This window comes from Zeus faber (genome assembly GCF_960531495.2).
Source record: "Zeus faber genome assembly, chromosome: 16".
Lineage (NCBI taxonomy): Eukaryota > Metazoa > Chordata > Actinopteri > Zeiformes > Zeidae > Zeus > Zeus faber.
In genome coordinates, this window is record NC_137202.1 from 2,498,129 (window position 1) to 2,519,542 (window position 21,414).

At 41.1% G+C, this 21,414-nt stretch overlaps 1 protein-coding gene across 1 annotated transcript in view; it reads left to right on the forward strand.

Annotated features, from left to right (window-relative positions):
• LOC307242487 (rho GTPase-activating protein 19-like) overlaps window positions 1–21,087 on the forward strand; it is a gene marked incomplete at its 5' end in the record, with an annotated part of 33,808 nt that extends 12,721 nt beyond the window's left edge. The window contains 9 exons of the mRNA XM_080016986.1: window positions 3,044–3,124; window positions 3,679–3,888; window positions 5,937–6,163; window positions 6,332–6,418; window positions 7,496–7,561; window positions 8,660–8,869; window positions 8,965–9,060; window positions 19,866–19,979; window positions 20,958–21,087. Of these exons, the coding sequence (XP_079873112.1) occupies window positions 3,044–3,124; window positions 3,679–3,888; window positions 5,937–6,163; window positions 6,332–6,418; window positions 7,496–7,561; window positions 8,660–8,869; window positions 8,965–9,060; window positions 19,866–19,979; window positions 20,958–21,014 (1,148 nt within the window). The 3' untranslated portion in view covers window positions 21,015–21,087. The remainder of the gene's footprint in view (window positions 1–3,043; window positions 3,125–3,678; window positions 3,889–5,936; window positions 6,164–6,331; window positions 6,419–7,495; window positions 7,562–8,659; window positions 8,870–8,964; window positions 9,061–19,865; window positions 19,980–20,957) is intronic.
• Between the last annotated feature and the right edge of the window lie 327 nt (window positions 21,088–21,414).

Genomic DNA, 21,414 nt, shown 5'->3' on the forward strand with positions numbered 1-21,414 from the left:
TTATATTCAGAAATGTCTGATCTGCTTTTCCAATATCATTTTTGCCGGTAAAACCAGCAAATTGCAATCCCTGGATGTACATCTACCCTCTATAGCACAGCTGTAGGGGTTTGACTACAAACAGCCATACTGAAACTGTTGAATTTATTATATGTAGCTTTGTTTTTTTGTTTTTTTCATCCACTGGATACAGATCTGCAAATTTCAAAACCACAGATTTCGGAAATTTTTGACGCACCACAGTTAAACCTGCATTGTCGCGCATTTATAAAATCGCCGGGAGCAGCCAAATAAGTTGAAAAAACCTTTCAAGAAGGAAAATTACATTTTTCCAGATTCACGTTCCTTTGTTTTTTTCATCTCTTAACGTATTTTCAAAACCGAGTTTGATTTATAAATAGTAGAAAAACGTTAAACCATGGAGTTAAATACCCCCGTTAGATTACATGGGGAAACACAGTTCACTTACCGAGACACTGAATAGCGCTGAACAATGCCGATCGATCGTTTCCTTTTAAGCGACAGTCCAGGTGAAGATCCTTCCTCCATATTCCATATGATGTGAAGTGACAATGTGAAATCGTTTTGATAGAGTTTAACTTTTAAATCATACTACTTTTACACACACACACAGACTTTGTGTACGGGGGGTATACCAATGCATACCAACGAAGAAGTCAAGCTGACGTCACTTCCGTAAACAAGACGAAGATCCTTCGGTTTCACTTGTCTGTGAAAACTTTCATCTCCGTGTTGTTATGGATTATGAGAAGCGGATGGCGGATTTCAATCATATTGCGGATCTTAATCCGACCAGTGCAATAGATCCAAGTCAGTGTAAGCAGCGTGTACTGGACTTCATTTTCCACGATGATAGTCAGTTCTCCAACAGCGATGCTGAATCTGATGTTGGCGTTATCCCGGAATTATTCTTACTGTTAAATTAAAGCTTTTTTAAAAACAAAATATGTTGTGTCTCGATGACGCTGTTCAACATTCCCTCAAAACACAAGAACAATGCAGAGATTGCCCCATTCAGCAGGGTGTCAAGAGGCCATGTGGTAAGTAGCCTTGCAGCTCTGTTTGCATTAATTTGCTTCTGGGAGCTGGCTGAATGAAGCCAAGTGTGGGGGGGAAACTTTGAAGGTTATTATCTCAGAAACGCAGTTTGCCACACCCTTGTGATTAACAAATCATAGCTTTAAAAATATTTGCTTGAAGTGACGCATTGTTTGGAAGTGCACAGTGCAAAGTTGAATTTGCCATTTCACTCGCTCCCTGTGACATCACACATTTTGTTGCTCTGATTGGTTGTCAGTCTATCCAATTGTGACATTTTGGTCTGCGCCCGTTGGTAATGCCCTTTGGAAATTGAAAATAACCTTCGAGATTCCAGACTAATACGTATTTGCAAATTGGTCCCGGCTAGGTACAGTCAGGTACACACTACTTAGATGCCCGTAAACAAGCACTGACTCTTGATCTCGGGGTTGTCCCTGGGTGCTGTGCTGTGGCTGCCCACTGCTCCTAAAAAATGCAGGGAACTGAAGCAGTGCTGTGTAGAATTTCACACCATGTGGCCTGTCTAACCAAACCTTATGCTGCACTTAGCCTGATGATTCCTTGACGAACTGTGATTGATTTTACATGCCTCGTAAAACTCCTGGCAATCAGGAGGTTTCAGGAGGATTCCTGTCTCCAGGCAACACAGCCACCAGTTATGGTTCCTTACAATGGCTGAGGGGGGCAAAAGTAGATAACAAGATAAAATATAAAAATGGCTACAGTAAAAAATAGATTTAGTCACACACTGATACTGATATCCAATGCTTCTGTACTTGTACACATTTTAGCCTTCAGCACCTAAACCCGAGATGCACTCATCATTTACTTGTTTTATTTCTGGAACTCAATAACAGTTCCATGTTCTTTTTGACCTTCCTAAAACAAATGAATGAATGAAGCATTTAATCATGGTGAATAATAAACACAGACTCGAAAAATCAGTGGTCTTACTTGTGTTGTGATGGAAATTTTAACCACAGTGTAAACCGCTTCTAATAATTACATCGAGCAACGTATAGGGATAAAAAACCTATGGACACAATCATTCCTCTACAAATGCTGTTTAAATAATTTGCTTACAGTAATCAAGTAGTCCACTTACAGTGTTCATTTTGGGTCTTTTCAAACATGACAACCTATTGGAAATGAAATTCAAACTACGGAAATTCAGTTGTTGTTTTTTTTACTTTACTCCCATGATACTTAGCCTCGGTGTAATTTGTCTGCGCACAGCTCACTACCTGAGGCTGGTGTTGCATGCACATTGAAATCTTTATGGGAAAAATAAAGTTATTTTCTCTCAATGAAAACGTAGTTTCCTTGAAGCTTGTGACAAACTGCCAAAGACGAGCCAACGAGTTCCAGCAGAAAAACTTGGTGGTCCTCAGGCTGCCTTGCGTAGTCTACTCAAACAACAAGAAACAATCATGGCTACAAGTGATGGAGACAGAAAACTAATGCGCACTGGAAAAGCACCTGTGGTTGAAGCCGCCCTCCTCAAGTGGATTGATAATGCCTGGTCACAAAATGCCCCATTAAGCACAGTAAGCTATATTAAGTTATACAGTACGTTAGATAAAGTACTGTAATATCGTGTATTTGAATTATACACAGTACAGTAATTTGCAAAGTGTTTGAAACAGCCGTACTGTATTTTGAAACGTCAATAAAATTCAGTAAATAGCAGAGCTGTCTGTTTCATTACTTAATATTCATGTAATAAATATACAAATGTCAATACGATGGTAACCTCTATGAGAAATAAAGAAAAAGGAAAAAAATTGGTTATAATAATCATCCGCTTATAGTGATCAATTTGACCCGGACAGACGTAATCACTATAAGAGGTTTCCACTGTATTTGTATCACTACTCTGTATCCGCGAGTCCCCAAGAGTAAGTGCTCAGTGCTCGTATCTGTGCATTCCTAAATACCATTAATTTGGATGATTAATAGGGATCTTGTGTTTTCTTCTCAGACAAAGGTTTGGTCTTTGGTGCACCACTCACAGAAGAGGGGATAGCACAGATATATCAGCTCATTGAGTACCTGAGTAAAAGTGAGTAGGAATTTTACAATTTATTTTTTATTTTTTATGTAAGCTTTTATTATAGAGGGTCTGAGCATGCATATTGTTTCAAACCAAAGACATGAAAAGTTTTTACTGTGCTCTTACTTAAAGAATAATACGACAATGAGGTTAAAAACCAAAGTTATGGTGACCAGTAGCATTACATTTCTTGCTCTTGACAATGGTTTTAAATGAGCAGATTTTCTTTGGTTAAGCATTGGCACTCTTGTTCTTAGTTGTACTTCCAACGCTGAGTCAATGATGGAGCATGAGCTCATGGTCTATTTCTTGCAGCGGATGACGTCTTTTCCTCTGGAATAAAAGGACACTGAGCAAATTCATGTCTTAATAATTGATGAAAAAGCACTCTTGGACACTCTCGCTGTCCTCTTTCTTTGTCATTCACTCTGTCTGCATCTCTGTCTCTATAACCTCGTCACTCCACTTCTCCTGTCTGTGTGTCTGCCCTACTACACACCACTGCCATTCTATTTTCTTCCCCTTTTTTCTGTCTGTCTCCACTCTGCTCTCTCATCCCTCAGACCTCCACGTGGAAGGGTTGTTCCGTGTGCCAGGCAACAGCCTGAGGCAGGCGGCCCTGAGGGAGATGCTGAACACCGGGGCAGAGATAGAACTGGAAATGGGTGACTTCCACCCGAATGATGCAGCCACGCTGCTGAAGGCCTATCTGGGTGAACTGCCTGAGCCCCTGCTCACTCATAGGCACTACAACGCTCATCTAAAGATTGGAGGTACACACACTCACACACACACAAATCCTGGGGCATGTACATTGCAGCTAAGGTGAGGCTTCCCCCTGTACTATCGGTGAATGAAGAGTGAGGTAAGGAGAACAAGTCACGGCGAGGAAGTAAATCTAGGTGATTTAGGACGGCGTACAATTTTATTTTCTGTTGTTAAAGACACCACTAGTATCTGATAGAGCTCATTTACCTGCAAAAGTAAATGCAATTTTGAATGGAATTGAGATTGCCCATTGATCTCTGAGGCTCTCTCGGGGGAGTGGCCAAAGAATACACCAGCGGTACCTCACAGCTCAGCCTCTCAAATCGCCTGACTGCCCTGTTCTCAGATACAGAAGAATGGTTCTCTGGACCACATCACAACTCGCAGGGCATAGTTTTGGCCTTGTTGATGCTGAAAATTAGTTATTTTCCAGTTAGTCCTAATGTTAGTCCTTTAAAGTCATTAAATAGTCTCTCTAGGTCTTAATTTCAAAACATTTTGTCTCTTGCAAGTATCAATACATTTCTTCCATCACTTTCCTTTCTATCTGACCTATGGTAAGCTGTATAATAACAATTCAAAGTATCATCTAGTTCATAACCTGCCCTGTTTCTACCTAATACTGACCTCTGCCCTGCACCAAATATAGTACTTATATTCATTCTTTCCTGTAATACTTTATTTAATAAAAGATGAATTGTTCAAAAATCTGTTAACATTTTTATTAAAATGTATCTGAAAAGTATTAAATGTAACTCACTGATACATGTAAAGTGGACCTATTATGCTCATATTTACACAAATTTATATAGGTCTCTGAGGTCCCCAGAACCTATTTCCAAATTTTTGGCTGAAAATACCGTTCAGGTTATGTATTAGAGCCATTCTAACATACCTCTAAATCCATTGTGTTCCTGATGCTCGATTTGAATGGAAGGAGCCAAGAGTTCTGTGAGCCAATGGGGTTTTAGCACAAGTTCTGGATTCTGTGAGCTAATGGTGTTGCGCATGGCTTCAAGGTTTCGTTCAATTTACTCTGTAGATTTCACTGAATTCCCCTTCTCAGTCCACCAAAATCTTTTTCTGAACAAATATGAGGGGAGAAATAAGCCAGTTGCTGAATCTTCACTCATACAAGATCTACAAGATCCAATTAAATTATTTTTAAACTTTCGTTGCTGTGCTCCAAGTTTGTGAGGGACAAGGACACCGCATTGCGACGCACCGGGTCTCTCGGATGCGGGGATTTTTTGTTTCACACAAACGTCATAAGATAAAAAAAAAAATACATCTACAATAAAAACACTACATTTATTGGTTTTGTTTGGAGAAACACGGATCGGATTGAGCAGATGACCTTATAAAGAAATCCGTGATGAGTTGACGTCAGCTCGTGCAGAGAGTAGAAAAAAACGATGGAAACCGAGCTTTCAGAACGGTCGGAAGCCTGAATGTTTTGTTCACAGTGATTACTTTGTCATTCATTTACCTCATTATTTGCGATTGTCTAATGTGAATAGGGCTTAATATTCATACTCATTACCTTTTAAGCTATCAATACCTGCACTCATTCCTTTTTGTACCCAGATCTAGAAAAAAATGGCCACAGGCATCACGACAAGCATTTTTCGATTGAATGCGATGTGTGATTGGCTCCGCAACAGCTACAATAGTCTGCTAAAGGATATGTTCACAGTTTTTCAACACTGCCCAAACACTTCATTGTACAGTTATTGAATAAATATTTTAATAATTTGAACAATTTCAAAATGTATTTTTTGTAAAAATCATTTGGATGGGGAGGTGGGGTGGCATTTTACGCAACTGGATGCTTCCATTGATGTGTATAGTCTAGAAAAAAGATATTGAATGAAGTACTCTGTTGGTATCAGTATCACTATGGGGTTCTGGTATTGGTACTAGTATCATCGTTTTTGAAACGATACCCAGCCCTAAATATGAACATCTGACATTGTAACATTATATACAGTATTTCATAGAAATAAAGGAAAGGCATAATAGGTCCCCTTCAATCTCTAATCATGCTATCCAGAGCTGACCCAGTTGGACAGTCAGGGGATCAGGAGCGACGTGCCCAACAAGGAGCGTCAGATCGAGGCCTTCCAGCTGCTCTTCATGCTTCTTCCCCCGGCCAACCGTAGCCTCCTGAAACTGCTGCTAGACCTGCTTTACCACACTGCCCGCAACCAGCACGCCAACAAGATGTCCGCCATTAATTTAGCCACCATGTTCGCCCCACACATCATTTGGCCCAAAAATGTAAGAAGCTACGGGGGCTGTTTAGTCTAGCGCCGTGGGACATTGTATTATCCCCCTTCTTAATGTATACACAAAACCATTCATGTCAAGCATTGGAGTACGACACGCTGGCTTGAAGTTGATTCTCTTTTCTTTTCTTTCCTTTTCTTGGTACTGTCTGTGTTACAGGTAGCTGCAAGCAATCTGCAAGGAAGCATCAGAAAGTTAAATAATGGCGTGGCTTTCCTCATCAAACACTCCCAGAAGCTGTTCAAGGTGAGTAGTGTATGACCGATTTTTTGTTTCCTGAAGTTATGATTTGTAATAAATTAACCTTTATGGTTCAAACTTAGAATTTATATAGAAACAGCTTCTGGGTCATTCTCATGACTCCACCCTAAAAAACGTGAAATGAATTGATACTCATATTCAAAGAGAATGTGAAATAATTAATTAGAATAATAAAGTACACAATGCCTACTATATGGCCCACTTGGTTGTTTTTAACTATGACACTACCTTAACTATTCATTACCGTAACACGTCCGGACCGCTAAAGATGGCTCATACGGTAATAAATGCACTTTAGCTTAGCCTAGAGTAAAATAGCGACACACACAAGGACGGTGCAAAAATGTATAAGCCATCGCTGTATTCCGTCACTGCTCTTTCTATTGTCATGTTTAAATTAATATTCCTTTCAAAGAAATAAAGATGCTACGTTGTTGCTGTAATGTAGGGTTACATTACTTTAACAATGTATTTTTGTCCAGACACATTAATGGAATACATTTTTAAATAAGAAAAGCACAGGAAAAAAACTACAAATATATCATAGTTAAAAACAACTAAGTGGACCATATAGTAGGTGTTGTGTACTTTAATAGTTTTATGAATCATTTAACATTCTCTGTGAATGTGTGTATCAATTCATTTGGGACATGTTTTATGGTGGGTTCAAGAGAATGACCCTTCTATATTGTCATTATATACAGTATTTGTAGTTTGTAGCAGCTCCCTTTCGTTCAGGAGATGAACAAATTCACATGTAGAATAACTAAAATCTCTGCTTGATTGCTAATCTTACTGCTAGCACTGTTTTTGACACATGTGAATAACAATATAGAAAACAACACTAGACCTAGGGAGGAGGCCTATTACATTCGGGGGCATATTACATTAGGTCCTTGTGTGTATTGGGAGTGAAGCAATCAGAGTAAGTACCAAATATTACTGCATATTGTTATTGTTATGTTATTGTATTGCTTTAAATATTTGAATCAGTCTGTTTTTTGATGGCTTGCTTCGTAATTCTAATTATTATTTTTATATTTTTTTTATCTTATACCGAAGGCACCTGCTTATGTGAAAGAATATGCCAGCTTATATTTTACAGGATCAAAAACTCTCCAGTCAAAGGTTAGTGAATTTGCAGTGGAAGATCTTTGTTTGTATTTCGGAATTTGATAATGACATTTTTAATTTGATGTCATTATTTTTCTTTTAGTAAATATTATGTATATATTATGCACTTTACCAAATCGTTTGTTTTTTTTGTTTGTTTTTTTATTAAATCTTAAATACAGGAATATCCACCCATATTGACATGAAGGAATGAGACTTTCAATCAAACCTGTTTTGGTCGGTCTGCTTCTCAGCATGATCATGTTTGCTAAATTAGACCTAAAACCAATTAATCACCAGGAGATCTTGTTTGCTTGATTTATGACACAAAATAATACAATATACCATGGCCACTTAAATGGGAGCACAAAACATTACATACAAAATAACACAGTGTTGATGTACTTAATTATGCATTAAAGACCACAGATTTTATGCATTAAGCATAAAAGTTGTGGTCCAACAAGGACACAAAAATCAAGAACATATTTACATAAAATCTAAAAGTGGCCTACTACTTGTAGTATATATTGATACTCTAAATGATTATAAAGTGAAGTCTATTCAAACAGTGTTGAAGATGCACCAGCAGGGCGGTAACGACATTCTGAAAAAGCTCATAGCAGCATCCAGATTTCATACAGATGTGCTAAGATTAGTTTTTTTTACCGGCTACATGGTGAAGCATCCCACACACCTCAATGTTGTCTTAGAGAGAAGAGAAAGATTGACAACAATAGCAATTGAAATCGTTTTTGGAACACGCAGTTTGATAATACGTTTTATGTCTGAAATACCACCAATGCTTTTATTATTTATTGTGTGAAAAATAAAGAAAAAATCTTCTTAAGTCTGTGATTTCTGCTTATCACTTGTTAAAAAATTACATAACATCAATCTTGTTTAGACTGTCTCGGATTATGTCCTATCATCTCTGTATACACTTTAGGTTAAACAAGGTCTAACAAGGTATACAAAAATGTTTTTATTGTGTACAGCACTCCGCGGAGTTCTATAACGTTTTATCAAAAATACGTTCAGCACAGCCACATTCTGCTTGTTTTTCCGGCTGCTTTTATTTATGTCTTCAGCATTTTCTTTGGCCTTTCCTAGGACGACCTGGCTCTGTGTGCCAGTGCTGGCGAAGGGAAAGCAGCGGAACCTACTTGCTCCCCCTCCCTCCGCTCCGCGGGCGGGTTCGACAGTAGCTGCTCCACCGGGCCGCCCGTGGGTCAGAATCACACCGAGGCCGCCCTCAAAGAGCTGTACCAGCAAGTCAGTACCATGCCCGAGTCCGCCAAGAAGAAGAAACTCATCAGACAGGTGCGTGTGCGCGCACACACAGACATTAATGCATGATGCTGGGGGATTGTCCTTCAGTTTGAGAGTTCTGTTATTCACTTAAATGCATTGTTTAGTTTGAAAAGCACATCCCGGGGACGCCCGTGCACGAGCCTCCATCCCCGTTCAACAGGAAGCACCGACGCTCACGTTCTTTTGGAGGCATCATCAAGGTACGTTCACCGGGGCCTTATTCAAAGTTTGTCGCCGTTTCAGTGATGGGAGCAATATGATGTAGCATTGAGCATTAAAATTCATAATGCTGAAATCCTGATTGGTTGGATTTCTTCGGCTCTGCTCCTACAGCTCGGAGCAGTAGCAACAGTTCGCTCTGTGAGTTCCTTGCGGAGATGGGTGAAAACGGGGGTTTCCAGATTTCGTCAGTTTAACTGACAAGGATCATTTCTTTCGATCCACTGGCCAGGGCCAGATCTTGGTCATGGCCAGTCGCCAGATCCCGGTGTTTGAAAAAAAGGAAGGATAGGATCACTGATCTAAAAACGTAAAACTTTTCAAGATGAACAGATCCTGATAATCGGTGCTTTAAGCTTACATAGCTCTTGCTATGTAAGCTTAGACATTTAGAGCCATTCATTCAGAAATAAAAAAATATATATATTTTGGTCAACCAGATTAAAACAAAAAACGAAATTGAATACAGCAACAATTAAAAATAAGGCCCCTCTTCATGTAAAGGCAGAGCATCCCCAATGTGTGCTTTGAGTTTTGAGGCTTAGAGATGCTATTTTCAACCACAATTTTTTGACAATTTGAAATATAGTATTTAGTTCAACCATGACCGTGTTTGATTAATTATATCAATATTTTCAATCAAGTTTATTGTTATTTATTATTAATTAAAACAGACTTGTAATTTGGTTTAATACACTATTCGGTGAGGGAGGGAATAGGTTTATAGCATACTTTTATCCTAACATTCTTTATCACTGTAAATGTGACATAAAAAAAATGTATACAAATGAAGCAGGCTACTTAAAAAAATATATATTTTTTTGAGGGTAATCCAGATTTTTTGGATCAAAGTGATCCCAGTCCTATGTTGTCAATTTTGAACTACTGTATGTGTTATGAAGATTTGATCCAGATGGTAGCTTGGATTCGATTATCTGATCCGATCTGATTTGAAAGTTATCCCTGTCCAGATTATTATTATTTTTTTACTTCCAATTTGCAAGATTTAATCCAATCCTATTGCCAAACTCTGATCGGATAACTCCTGGACCCAGGTAATCAGCCATTGATCACACTCAGTAAACGGATCCAGTGATCTCTGTAGATGTGCTCTCTCCCGAATCCACATATTAATACCCATTAGGGGTGGGAATCATGGAGTAACTCACGATACAATACTATGACGATACACTGCCCATGATAACGATAGTATCATGATACAGTGATTCTTCAATACTCTTGCAATTGCAAGACATGTCATCTACGGTACAACACGATATCTGCGTAAATGAAAAAAAAAAATACCCCCTAAAAAGGCAAAAAGCAGGAATTATGTATTCATTCACTGCATTGTGGTGATGAAACCAATGTACAACAAAAGAGATATCCAATGTTTCATATCGTATAATATATAAAATATTCAATCAATACCCAATTGTTAAAATAAACAGCGATATGAGGCATACATTAAACCTTCTTCCTTTAAACATGGTAGTGAGTGAAAAATATGATTTAATTCGCCCCCAGTAACTGAATTAAGTCTGCATCTCTCAATACATATTGTATTTGTTTACTCGCAGATCTTGACCGCTCCAATATGGCGGACATTGTGTCACCATATGACACATAGCGTTGACATTGGCTGTATCCAATGTTCCACATTCCCGACATGTAAAGTAGCAGCAACATACCATAAACCAATCGTTGCGCTTCAGAGTAAAACACAGCATGCATCTGTCTTATCTATCTTCTTTTCACTGCAACTCTGCATCGAAATGTAGGGAATTATTACTTTAAAAAGTAACAGCTGCAGTAAAACTGTTTCATTATGATGGTGAAATAATGACTTTTGCAATTCATCCGCAGTTCACATGCGTGCTGAACCGTGGGGGCGAGCCGTACGGATCATACATGTATATATTCTGTTACACCACTAGCTTAGGGTGGCAGCATGTTTTAATAAAAATATTGGTATTTGGCGCCAGTGTATCGATGACATATCACAAGAGGAAGTATCACTATATATTTCAGTATTGATATTTTGTTCAACTCCTAATATCCATAAAGAGAAATAATCCATTGTCAAACCTGCTTGGAGATGAATATGATTGCTTTATAGCCAGCTTGTGTAAAGTTAACCAACTGCACATACAACAAAGTTAATTCAAGGATCCAGACAAACAAAAAAGCACACACAAATAAAGATACGCAAAGAAGTTAAGTGATAGGTGTTGCATTATTATTGGTAGAAAATCTTTTTTATTTGTGGATTGTGTAATATTGAACATTTACTCCTTTTTTACTAACTGTTCTAATATGCCACTTATATGTAGTTAAAGTTCGGCAATATCATTGTACAGGACTCAGCATGAGTAGTGTGATGGAAAATGACCAAGTTACCATATGTGCTTAAGTAAAGCCAAATGCTTTCTATTTTTACCTCACACTGAATCACGAATGTCCATGGCAGCACACATGATTTAAGCACAATTCGGAGCAGCGTAATAGAATAGTTTTAACATTGACACATGAAACATGTTAAAACCTAACGATGCTAACATTTAACTGTGCATTGACAACACGACAGCTTAAAAAATAAACCTCTGGAGTTAAAGTGCAAGTCTGCCAAGTGCTAAAGTGATTGCACATTATTTCACATTGCTCTATTGCACTTAAAGTTAGCATTAGAGTTGAGCAGCTTACACCCACACATCAAACATACCTCCTCTCCCACTCTTCAGCTGTTTGATGGATATTACAACCAAGGACAATTTATACCTTTTCAACTTACAGTTTGGTAACATGTACCTTCTGCCCAAAAGCATCAGCTCGTGCTCTTGGTGAAGGATGAGGATTTGGTCACGGGTGATTTGAAGGCCCTGCTTCATCACTGTTTCCTTAAATATATCCTGGAGAGAAAATGTGGGCAGAATGACAATTATTTTTTCAGCCCTTTTGATTTTGGAGGTGTGATTTGAGTTTAACAGACAGATTACCGAACCATGTTTTGATGCCATTATAAATAATAGATTCAATGGCTGCCCTGTAGAACAATAAGATACTGTAATGCTTTTATCCACTCCATGGACCCTGAGCCTCGGCAGAAAATGCAGATGCTGACTGATTCGTGAACAAACATACTCTACTTGATGAGCCCATTGTAACTGAAAATCAAAGTGAATACCTTAATACTTCTATGTTGTTCCCTGCCCAACATTTTCCCCGTTAATTCGAAGTGGGCTGTGATCACCAGCGGAGACCATTTCTTTAGTTTTTTTGACGTTTAAAATCAGGTTGTGCCCCTCAGACCACTGCACAACCTCTTCTTATCTCTGACTTGTACACAGCAATGTCTGAATCTTCTGTCAGTAGACTATGTAGAGTATGGCTGTATTGTCTATTGTCTTGTTAATGTAGTTGTGTACTGATTTCTACAATGATTTGTGTATAGTGTGAAAAGGGGTGAGCTTACGCAGTCTTGAGCTCCAGTGCCTTATAACGTGTGTGTCATAGAGTTGAGTTGACTTTCACCTGCTGTTGTCTTATGTCTATCTGTCCTATGAGAAATGCATGGTACCATCTGATTATATAGGGGTTCACCTCTATCTGTTTCAGGGGGTTTAACAGGGTTTAACAGAGGGAGTATAGTATTAAATGCTGAGCTGTAGACCATAAACATTAGTCTAGCATAAGTTGTAGGATATTCAAGGTGCTTTAGAATGAGATGAGTTGTAGTGTTTACATTTACATTTACATTTAGTCATTTGGCAGACGCTTTTATCCAAAGCGACTTACAAGGGAGAATAACATTCAGCTACATTGCGACAGAGATTAGTGTAACAACAACTTTGGTGTAACAATAAATACTGCAAGGTGGTGCAAAGTAATTGTAGATTAGGACAGGAGGTACTCACTGAAGAGCTGGGTCTTCAGGTGCTTCTTAAAGACAGAGAGGGAGGTCCCCGCTCTGGTCATTTTTGGCAGCTCGTTCCACCAACGTGGAACTACAAATGAGAATAGCCTGGATTGCCGTGGCTGTATGGCCGGCAGAGCCAGGCAACGCTCATTTGACGAGCGCAGCATCCGGGGGGCAACATGTGCTCTTACAAGAGCATTTAAGTAGGCGGGAGCATTCCCAACAATCACTCTGTAGGCCAGCATAAGAGACTTGAACTTGATGCGGGCAGCTACAGGTAACCAGTGGAGCTCGATGAGCAGCGGAGTGACATGTGCCCTCTTTGGCTGGTTGAACACCAGTCGCGCCGCCGCATTCTGTATCATCTGAAGTGGCTTCACCGCACAGGCCGGCAAGCCTGTTAAGAGGGCATTGCAGTAGTCGAGACGGGACATCACCAAGGTTTGTACCAGCAGTTGAGTGGCATATTGGGTCAGGTACGGCCTGACTTTTCGGATGTTGAGTAGTGCGAAGCGGCAGGACCGGGAGACTGCGGCAACATGGTCCGAGAATGTCAGTTGGTCATCAATAATGACACCAAGATTCCTTGCAGCCTTGGTAGGAACAGGAGATAGAGAGTCGATTTTAATATCAATGTTGTGATAAATACCTTGTTTGGCCGGGAAGACCAGCAGTTCCGTTTTCGCCAGATTTAGTTGAAGATGATAATCCTTCATCCATGTGGATATGTCAGCGAGACAATCCGAGATCCGCGTCGAGATAGTAGGGTCGTCTGGCGGGAAGGACAGATAGAGTTGAGTATCATCCGCATAGCAGTGATATGAAAAGCCATGTGAGCGGATGATCGGGCCCAGTGAGGTGGTGTATATGGCAAAGAGGAGGGGTCCTAGCACCGAGCCTTGGGGCACCCCTGTGGTGAGGTTGTGAGGCACAGACAGCTGGCCTCGCCATGTCACACTGAACGAGCGCCCAGTAAGGTAAGATTCGAACCAGGAAAGTGCATTGCCCGTTATGCCCATGCTTGAGAGTATGGACAGGAGTATGCAATGATTGACAGTGTCAAAAGCAGCTGATAAGTCTAGCAGAATGAGGACCGAGGATTTGGCAGCAGCTCTAGCAGTTTTTAAGGCCTCTGTCACAGACAACAGGGCTGTTTCAGTGGAGTGACCACTTTTGAAGCCAGATTGAAGTGTATCAAGAAGGTTGTTTCTTGACAGGTACTCTGTAACCTGTCTAGAGACCGCCCTCTCTAAGGTTTTGGAAAGGAATGGGAGGAGAGAGACCGGCCGATAGTTTCCTACTTGATTGGGATCGAGTGAGGGTTTTTTGAGCAGTGGTGCGACCCGAGCCGCTTTGAAAGCGGAAGGGAAAGTGCCGGAAGTTAGGGAAGAATTAATCACATGTGTGATTGCCGGGGTGATAGTCGGTGATATGGCTTGAAGGAGGTTGGATGGGATCGGATCTAGCGGACAGGTAGTGGGACGGCTACATGTTAGTAGTTTAGATACCTCACTTTCAGCGAGGGGGGTGAAACCAGGGAACGATGAGCCTAGGGCTGGAGAAGACAGGTTGTGAGTAAGTTGTTTAGTGAATTGGCTGCTGATGGCTGCCACTTTGTTAGTAAAAAAGGAGGCAAGGCAGTCAGCAGTGAGGTTAGTAGCTGGGGGAGGTGGTGGAGGGTAAAGCAGAGACTTGAAGGTGGCGAATAACTTACGTGTGTCTGTGGCACCGTTGATCCTATCGTTGAAGAAGGCCTTCTTGGCAGCAGTGATGCTGGAGGAGAAGGAGGACAGCAGTGTCTGGTAGCTAGCAAGATCCTCAGTTGTTTTGGATTTGTGCCATTTCCTCTCGGCTGCTCTGAGGTCGGTGCGCGTTGTCCGGAGGGTGTCAGTCAGCCAAGGGTGCGACTGGGTTGATCGAGCAGGTCTGGTGGATAGTGGACACAGGCTATCCAGACATGAGCTCAAGGTGGAGCAGAGGGAGTCAGTGGCATCATTAACCTGCAGAGAGGAGAAAGTGCCGTGGGGTGGAAGAGAAGAGGAGAGCACAGAGGAGAAGTGGGTGGGAGACAAGTTGCGGAGATTGCTGCGGATAGTAACCATGGGTGGGGAGGTGGGGGGTTGTTTTGGTAGCTGGACATTGAAGTGGATGAAGAAGTGGTCAGAGAGATGAAGAGGAGTGACCCATAGGTTGTCGGTGGTACAGCTCCGAGCAAGAATGAGATCAAGCTCTTTGCCAGCCTTGTGAGTCGGTGGAGTCGGGATCTGTCTTAGGTCCAACGAGCGAACCAAAGACAGGAAGTCAGCCGAGCTCGCACTGTCCAAGTGGATGTTCATGTCTCCGAGGACGAGCATGGGACACTCGTGCTCAGGGATTGATGACAGCAGGGTGTCAAGCTCATGTAGGAAGTCACCTAGTTGTCCTGGTGGACGGTAGATGACGACCACATAGGCTTTCACCGGAGCAGTCACCAAGACGGCGTGATATTCAAAGGAGGCAAAGTTGTTTAAAGGCAGCAGTGGATTAAATTTCCATGTGTTGGAAATTAGCAGGCCAGTCCCACCACCACGGCCAGATGGTCTGGATGTGTGGGAGAATGAGTAGTTAGTGGAGAGTGCAGCCGGGGTTGCGCTATCTTCCGGTTTAATCCATGTCTCAGTGAGAGCAAGGAGCTCTAAGGAGAGTTGGTTGGCATGACCAGAAATGAAGTCTGCCTTGTTAACTGCAGATCGACAATTCCACAAGCCAACAGAGAAGGAGGTCTTTGCAGAAGATGTTTGCTGCAGGGACCTGAGGTTACCCGGATTGCATCGGCGTATGGTATAACAACGCTTTCTGGGTGACCTTGAAGTTGTAGGGATGCGGTAGTAGCACATTTTGTATGGAGTGAGAGAAAGAAGGCAGGTTTGCCTTGTTCGGTGTCCTTGCTTCGGTTGACGTGCAGAGGTAGACGTGCGTCTTCACACGAGAGCGACTACAAATGGGCCAACGCTTGAAGCTAACGCTTCAAGGGCAGGACCATAAATAGGTGATAGAATACAGCTGCTCGTGTGATTAGGGTTGCACCTGGCTAAGAGCACGCCCACATAAGAGAGGACTTACCTGAATAGGGGGTGTGTCTGGAACACAAGCTTGTTGGCAGATCAGCAAATAGCAGTGAAATGTACAGAGTCAATCCAGTAGTCCAAGTTGCAATATTACAATACGAGCAGTGATACACTACACAGCAACCTCAGCACTAGAGCTCGACTCTAGTGGTTTAGCGCATCATCAGTGCCTCTACCATCATTATAAGCAAATTGGTTGGGGTTTTACAGATGTTGTACCTCCCTTCGTAGGGTCCCCGCCATAATGCGTTCAAGTGATTTCATCACTGTTGATGTCAGTGCTACAGGTCTAAAATCACGTGTTGGATCACATGCCACTGTAATTGACCCGTTTTCAAATTAATCAATGCAGTTACTCCCCAATCAAAACGTTTAAAAAAAAAATTGTTTCGTTTGTTTACTTTTTCCAGTTCATTCAGTACATGCATTTTACTTTTGTCAGAGTTTACGTTGGTAATTTCTTTCACAGAGTCTTATAGTCGCTTTCCTTTAGTTTCGCCTTAAGTTCTCTTTGAACTTTTCTCACTTACATTATATCGTTGTTCCGGAGGGCTTTTTTTTCTGTCTAATTCAGTGTTTGATCTTAGGTGTGATTGTTTTGGTACTACACCGTCAACACAAATATGAATGTGCCCCGTGGTCGCCTTCGCTATACTGTCAACATTCTTGTCCATCCAATCAGTGGCCATGAAGCACTTAGCTCCTCTCAATTCCTATCCTGCCAGACGCTATAGTCTTTGAGACAGGTTTGCTTCTTTCAAAGGGGGACCCCCAAAGCGGAAATTGATTGGATGGTGTTATGACCCGAATTTGAATGAGGGGGTCTGACCTTAATAATAATAATAATTATTATAATAATAAGAAGTGGCTTATTATTATAGAAGAAAAGTGGCTTAAAAGACGTCACTGACTCAGCCAGCCGTATCTCCTCAGGTAGGCAGGTCAGGTTAGGTAGGACTTTGGAATACAAAGTCGAGGGGCCCTGACAGAAAAGGCGCAGTCACCTTTAGTTTTAAGTCTAGACTTTGGAACAGCCAGAAGGGCATCACCTGAGGATCTAAGGCTACACACTGGCTCTTATGGGGTCAACATATCTGCTGTGTAGATTGGAGTCAGACCCAGACCTGCTTTAAAAGTAATCAGTAAAATATTAAAATCGATTCTGAACTGAACAGGGAGCCAATGGAGAGAAGCCTGGATTGGGGTGAGGTGATGTCGTCTTTTGGAACCGGTAAGAAGCTGAGCTGCTGTGTTGTGAACTAGTTGGAGGCGAGAGAGTGACTTTTGGTTGATGCCAAAGTGGAGGGAGCTACAGTAGTCTAGTCGTGAGAAAATGAGGGCGTGGATTACTTTTTCCAGGTTGCTGTGTGATAGTATTTGTTTGATTCCTGAAATGGTTCTCAGTTGAAGGAAGCAGGACTGGGCTTTTTTTTTAATTTGGTGGTCAAAGTTTAGGTCAGAGTCAAATAGTACTCCCAAGTTTCTTGCAACAGACTTTACATTTGTGGACAGAGTAACAAGGCCACTCTCAATTTGACTAGTAGAATTTGGGGTAGTGAACAATACGATTTCTGATTTTGAATTATTGAGTTGAAGAAAATTCTGTGCCATCCAACAGTTGATATCATTGAGACAATCTACAAGAGCATCTAGGCTATTTGGGTCACCGGGTCTCAGAGGAAGGTTTATCTGTGTCGTCTGTGTAGCAATGAAAAGAGATATTGTGTCTTTGGATATTTGGCCAAGTGGCAGCCTATAGATTGAAAATAAAGTTGGACCTAAAATTGAACCTTGTGGTACACCACAGGTAATTTGAGGATGAGTTGTCATCTATGGAGACCGCAAAAGTTATTTCTAAAAGGTAGGAATAAAACCAGGCAAATGCACTGTCCTTGACGCCAACCCAGGTGTTAGGCTGTCAAAGGCTGCACTTCGATCTAAAAAATGAATCATGTTATATGATAAAAGGATATTGTTGGTTACTTTGAAGAGGGCAGTTTCTGTAGTATGTTAAGCTTTAAAACCAGACTGGAATTTCTCAAAGATGTTATTATGACACATAAAAGCCAAAAGCTGGGTTGAAAACACCTTCTCTAAAACCTTTTATAGAAATGGATGGATGTAATCAGCACCAACAGCAGCAGCACTCCAGCAGTTTTCTTCCCTGTCATGTTATTCTTGCCTTCAGCACACTTGACAAACTTTGACACACCTGCCAGACTTAAATCAATGACATCAATGGATTATTTTTTTTCAAGCGCAAGAAATTGCAGTGAGGAGGAATCAATATGAATATCACCATCAGGATGTTCACGATGTCCTGTAAAGTACAACAATTTTGGTTTGCTAATCGACGCTTCACACCAATGAATCACCAGGAGACCTTGTTTGGTAGATTTATGACACAAAATAATACAATATACATCAGCGGCACTTAAATGGCAAAACAAAACATTAAATACAAAATATCACAGTATTAAAGCAGCACTATGTAACTTTTGGGATTTGGCACACCTACAGTTTCTGAGTGCAATTGCACTTTTACGTCACTGTCGTAAAACTCATTCTGGTAAAACTCATATTACCAGACAAATTTGAACCTTATCGGTCACGTTTCAATAAAAGTTAATGTTACAAACGCAAATATAATGTACACCTACTCTAGGTTACAGCACCCCTAGTCTCGCATCATCAGACCTATCTCCACACTTTGTTTTAGCGCTGTGCCAACGCTGGAGAAAGGTTTGACTAAACCCACTGTCGTTCCGGTATAGTGGAAAAACACTTTGTCTTTTTTTGTATTTTCTAAACCAATTACAATCGTCTTGGGCGGCCCTGAACCCAAGATGCAGCGATGATAACCTTGCAAAATGTTGTCAGGCGGGAACTTGTTTTGGTGGAACCTTGCACGTGGGAAGGCGAGCCCTGGCAATAAAATGGCTAAATCCCCGCAAAAAATACGGCACATAAGACATCATGTCATAAGACATATGTCGACTATGTGTACGACTTTTACATTTAAAAAAAGACAAACATAACTTGATCATCGGTGACCTAGTCTCACATAGCCAGACCTATCTCCATGTTGCTGGAGCGTCGGGCGCTTTGAAAACGGTAAAGCACAGATAGCTGAAGAGGAGGAGAATGCCGACTGAAAATTGTCGCCCAAGGGCAGGTTTTATGCCAACAACCCACATCCGGTGACATCAGACTCCAGTGCCCCTTGTGCGGACCTCACTGCTTCCCAGCGGCGTGGACTGTCTCCCCGCGGGAAGAGAGGGCGCGGGGAGGGTTGGGGCCCCCTGCTACCAGTAAGGGTACCATATATGCTCCACTTGGCAGATCGGCTCGCACGCACAAGTCAGAAAATGTCATTACCGGAGCAAAACATCAACAAAGTGACGTAGTGCCGTAAAGTGTAATGCACTTTTCCTGCCGTTTCGAACACAGAAGTTACATAGGGCAGGAACAGGCGTTCGAGGGGGGCGATATATTTAACCAAACAAATGCAAGCAAGATGAGGTGCATTAAAGACACAAAGCAATTCCATATGTACAAAATTCAACGGTGCCAGGAACTTGGCTTTGTGTTGAAAGTCTGTTACCTCTTAAAATCCCTTTTTCTTTTTTACCCCAAAACATGTTTTCAAACTTTCTTTTTTTTCTTTTTCATTTGACTTGTTGCTCTCGTCACTAGAAACAAGTTTGAGGCCATGTATAATTGTTAGAGTAAATCATCTCTTTCTTCTGACCGTCGGTAACAGAGGAGGGTGTTGGGGAGCCAGGCGTCCGCAGAGAAGGCGAGCAGCCGACAGCAGAGCCCTGTGTGCAGCGGCCCAGCAGAGAGGCAGGGCAAAGAGAACACCAGCTTCAGAGCCGTGAGTGACACACCCTGCACACTTCAAGCTCTGCTGTGTACACCTGCAAACGCCTCATAACGGTTTATAATCGACACACCTTGTTTGCAGCCATTTGTATGTATCCCCAAGTACAAACAAGTGGAGCAACCATCACATTTTTCTCCCAACATGAATTATCAGCTGTTCTAGCTGCTGTTTTTGTGCATATGTGCACATTTCAACTTGTTGAAGAATTCCAAAAGCAATGTCTCTGGCACAGTTTCTGTTGAGCCATGTTGTAATTGTGAATGGAATTATGGCTGAACAATCGATATAATATGGATGTTGTGACATGAGACTAGATCGTCAGGGAGTTTGGTTATAGTAATAAGGTGTTATAGTTTAATGCTGTTTTTAAGGAGTATTACAGGAAAGTAATGTTATTTTCTTCTCGCTGCTTGATCATTATAACACAGTACTAATGATTGTTTCCCAAATATTTATTGCTTGTATCTTGTGAAAACCCCAATTGTCATCCCCAAAACATCGTCAGATGATCCCCATTGAGGTTTTCGTCAAGTAATATACTGTACTATAAATCCTATATGAATAAAATCCAGTCATATATCTACTATGAAAAATATATATTTATACAGTGTATGTGTGTATTTATTTAAAGCCTCTATATATATATATATATATATATATATATATATATATATATATATATATATATATATATATATAGGACTGACCAATTCGATTCACTGGGAACGGCTGTGAATCGAATAAAAACGAATAGATTTAGTTGCATCTTTACGTTTCTCATTGTTACATAGAGGATGAACGGCATGATTTATTCATGAAGAAGCGACTCGGTTTTCTTTTCTTCATTTCATTTTCACTTCATAAAAGCGGGTTTTCCCAATCAGCCGTCCCTCTGGCTGTCCTGCATAGAGTGCAAACCACAAACCAGTCTTATTTTTTTTGTCTCATCTGTCATTCCTTCTTCTCCAGGATATTTCTCCTCTCCAAAGGATCAACCTTTTGCCAAACAAAGAGACGGAGGTTTGAACGTTTCTCATACCGCGCTGAACTGTACAGTCTTTCAGATCGACACGGGCAGTTTTCAGCTCTCATCTCACAGGTTATGGTGTTCCAAAAGAAAGAGAGCGAGAGAGTGTGTGTGTGTGTGTGTGTGTGTGTGTGTGTGTGTGTGTGTGTGTGTGTGTGTGTGTGTGTGTGTGTGTGTGTGTGTGTGTGTGTGTGTGTGTGTGTGTGTGTGTGTGTGTGTGTGCGCGCGCGCGCGTGTGCGCACACACGTTCATGCAGACTGAGAAATGGTCCAAAGTCATCTTTTAGAGCAGGTTTGTTTTTCAATGATATGTGAGTTTTAAATTTTGATTTTGAAATGATCTTCATCCTCTTGCTTTAAGCAAGTTCTGTTCTAATTCAGAAAAAACAAAAGTTTATT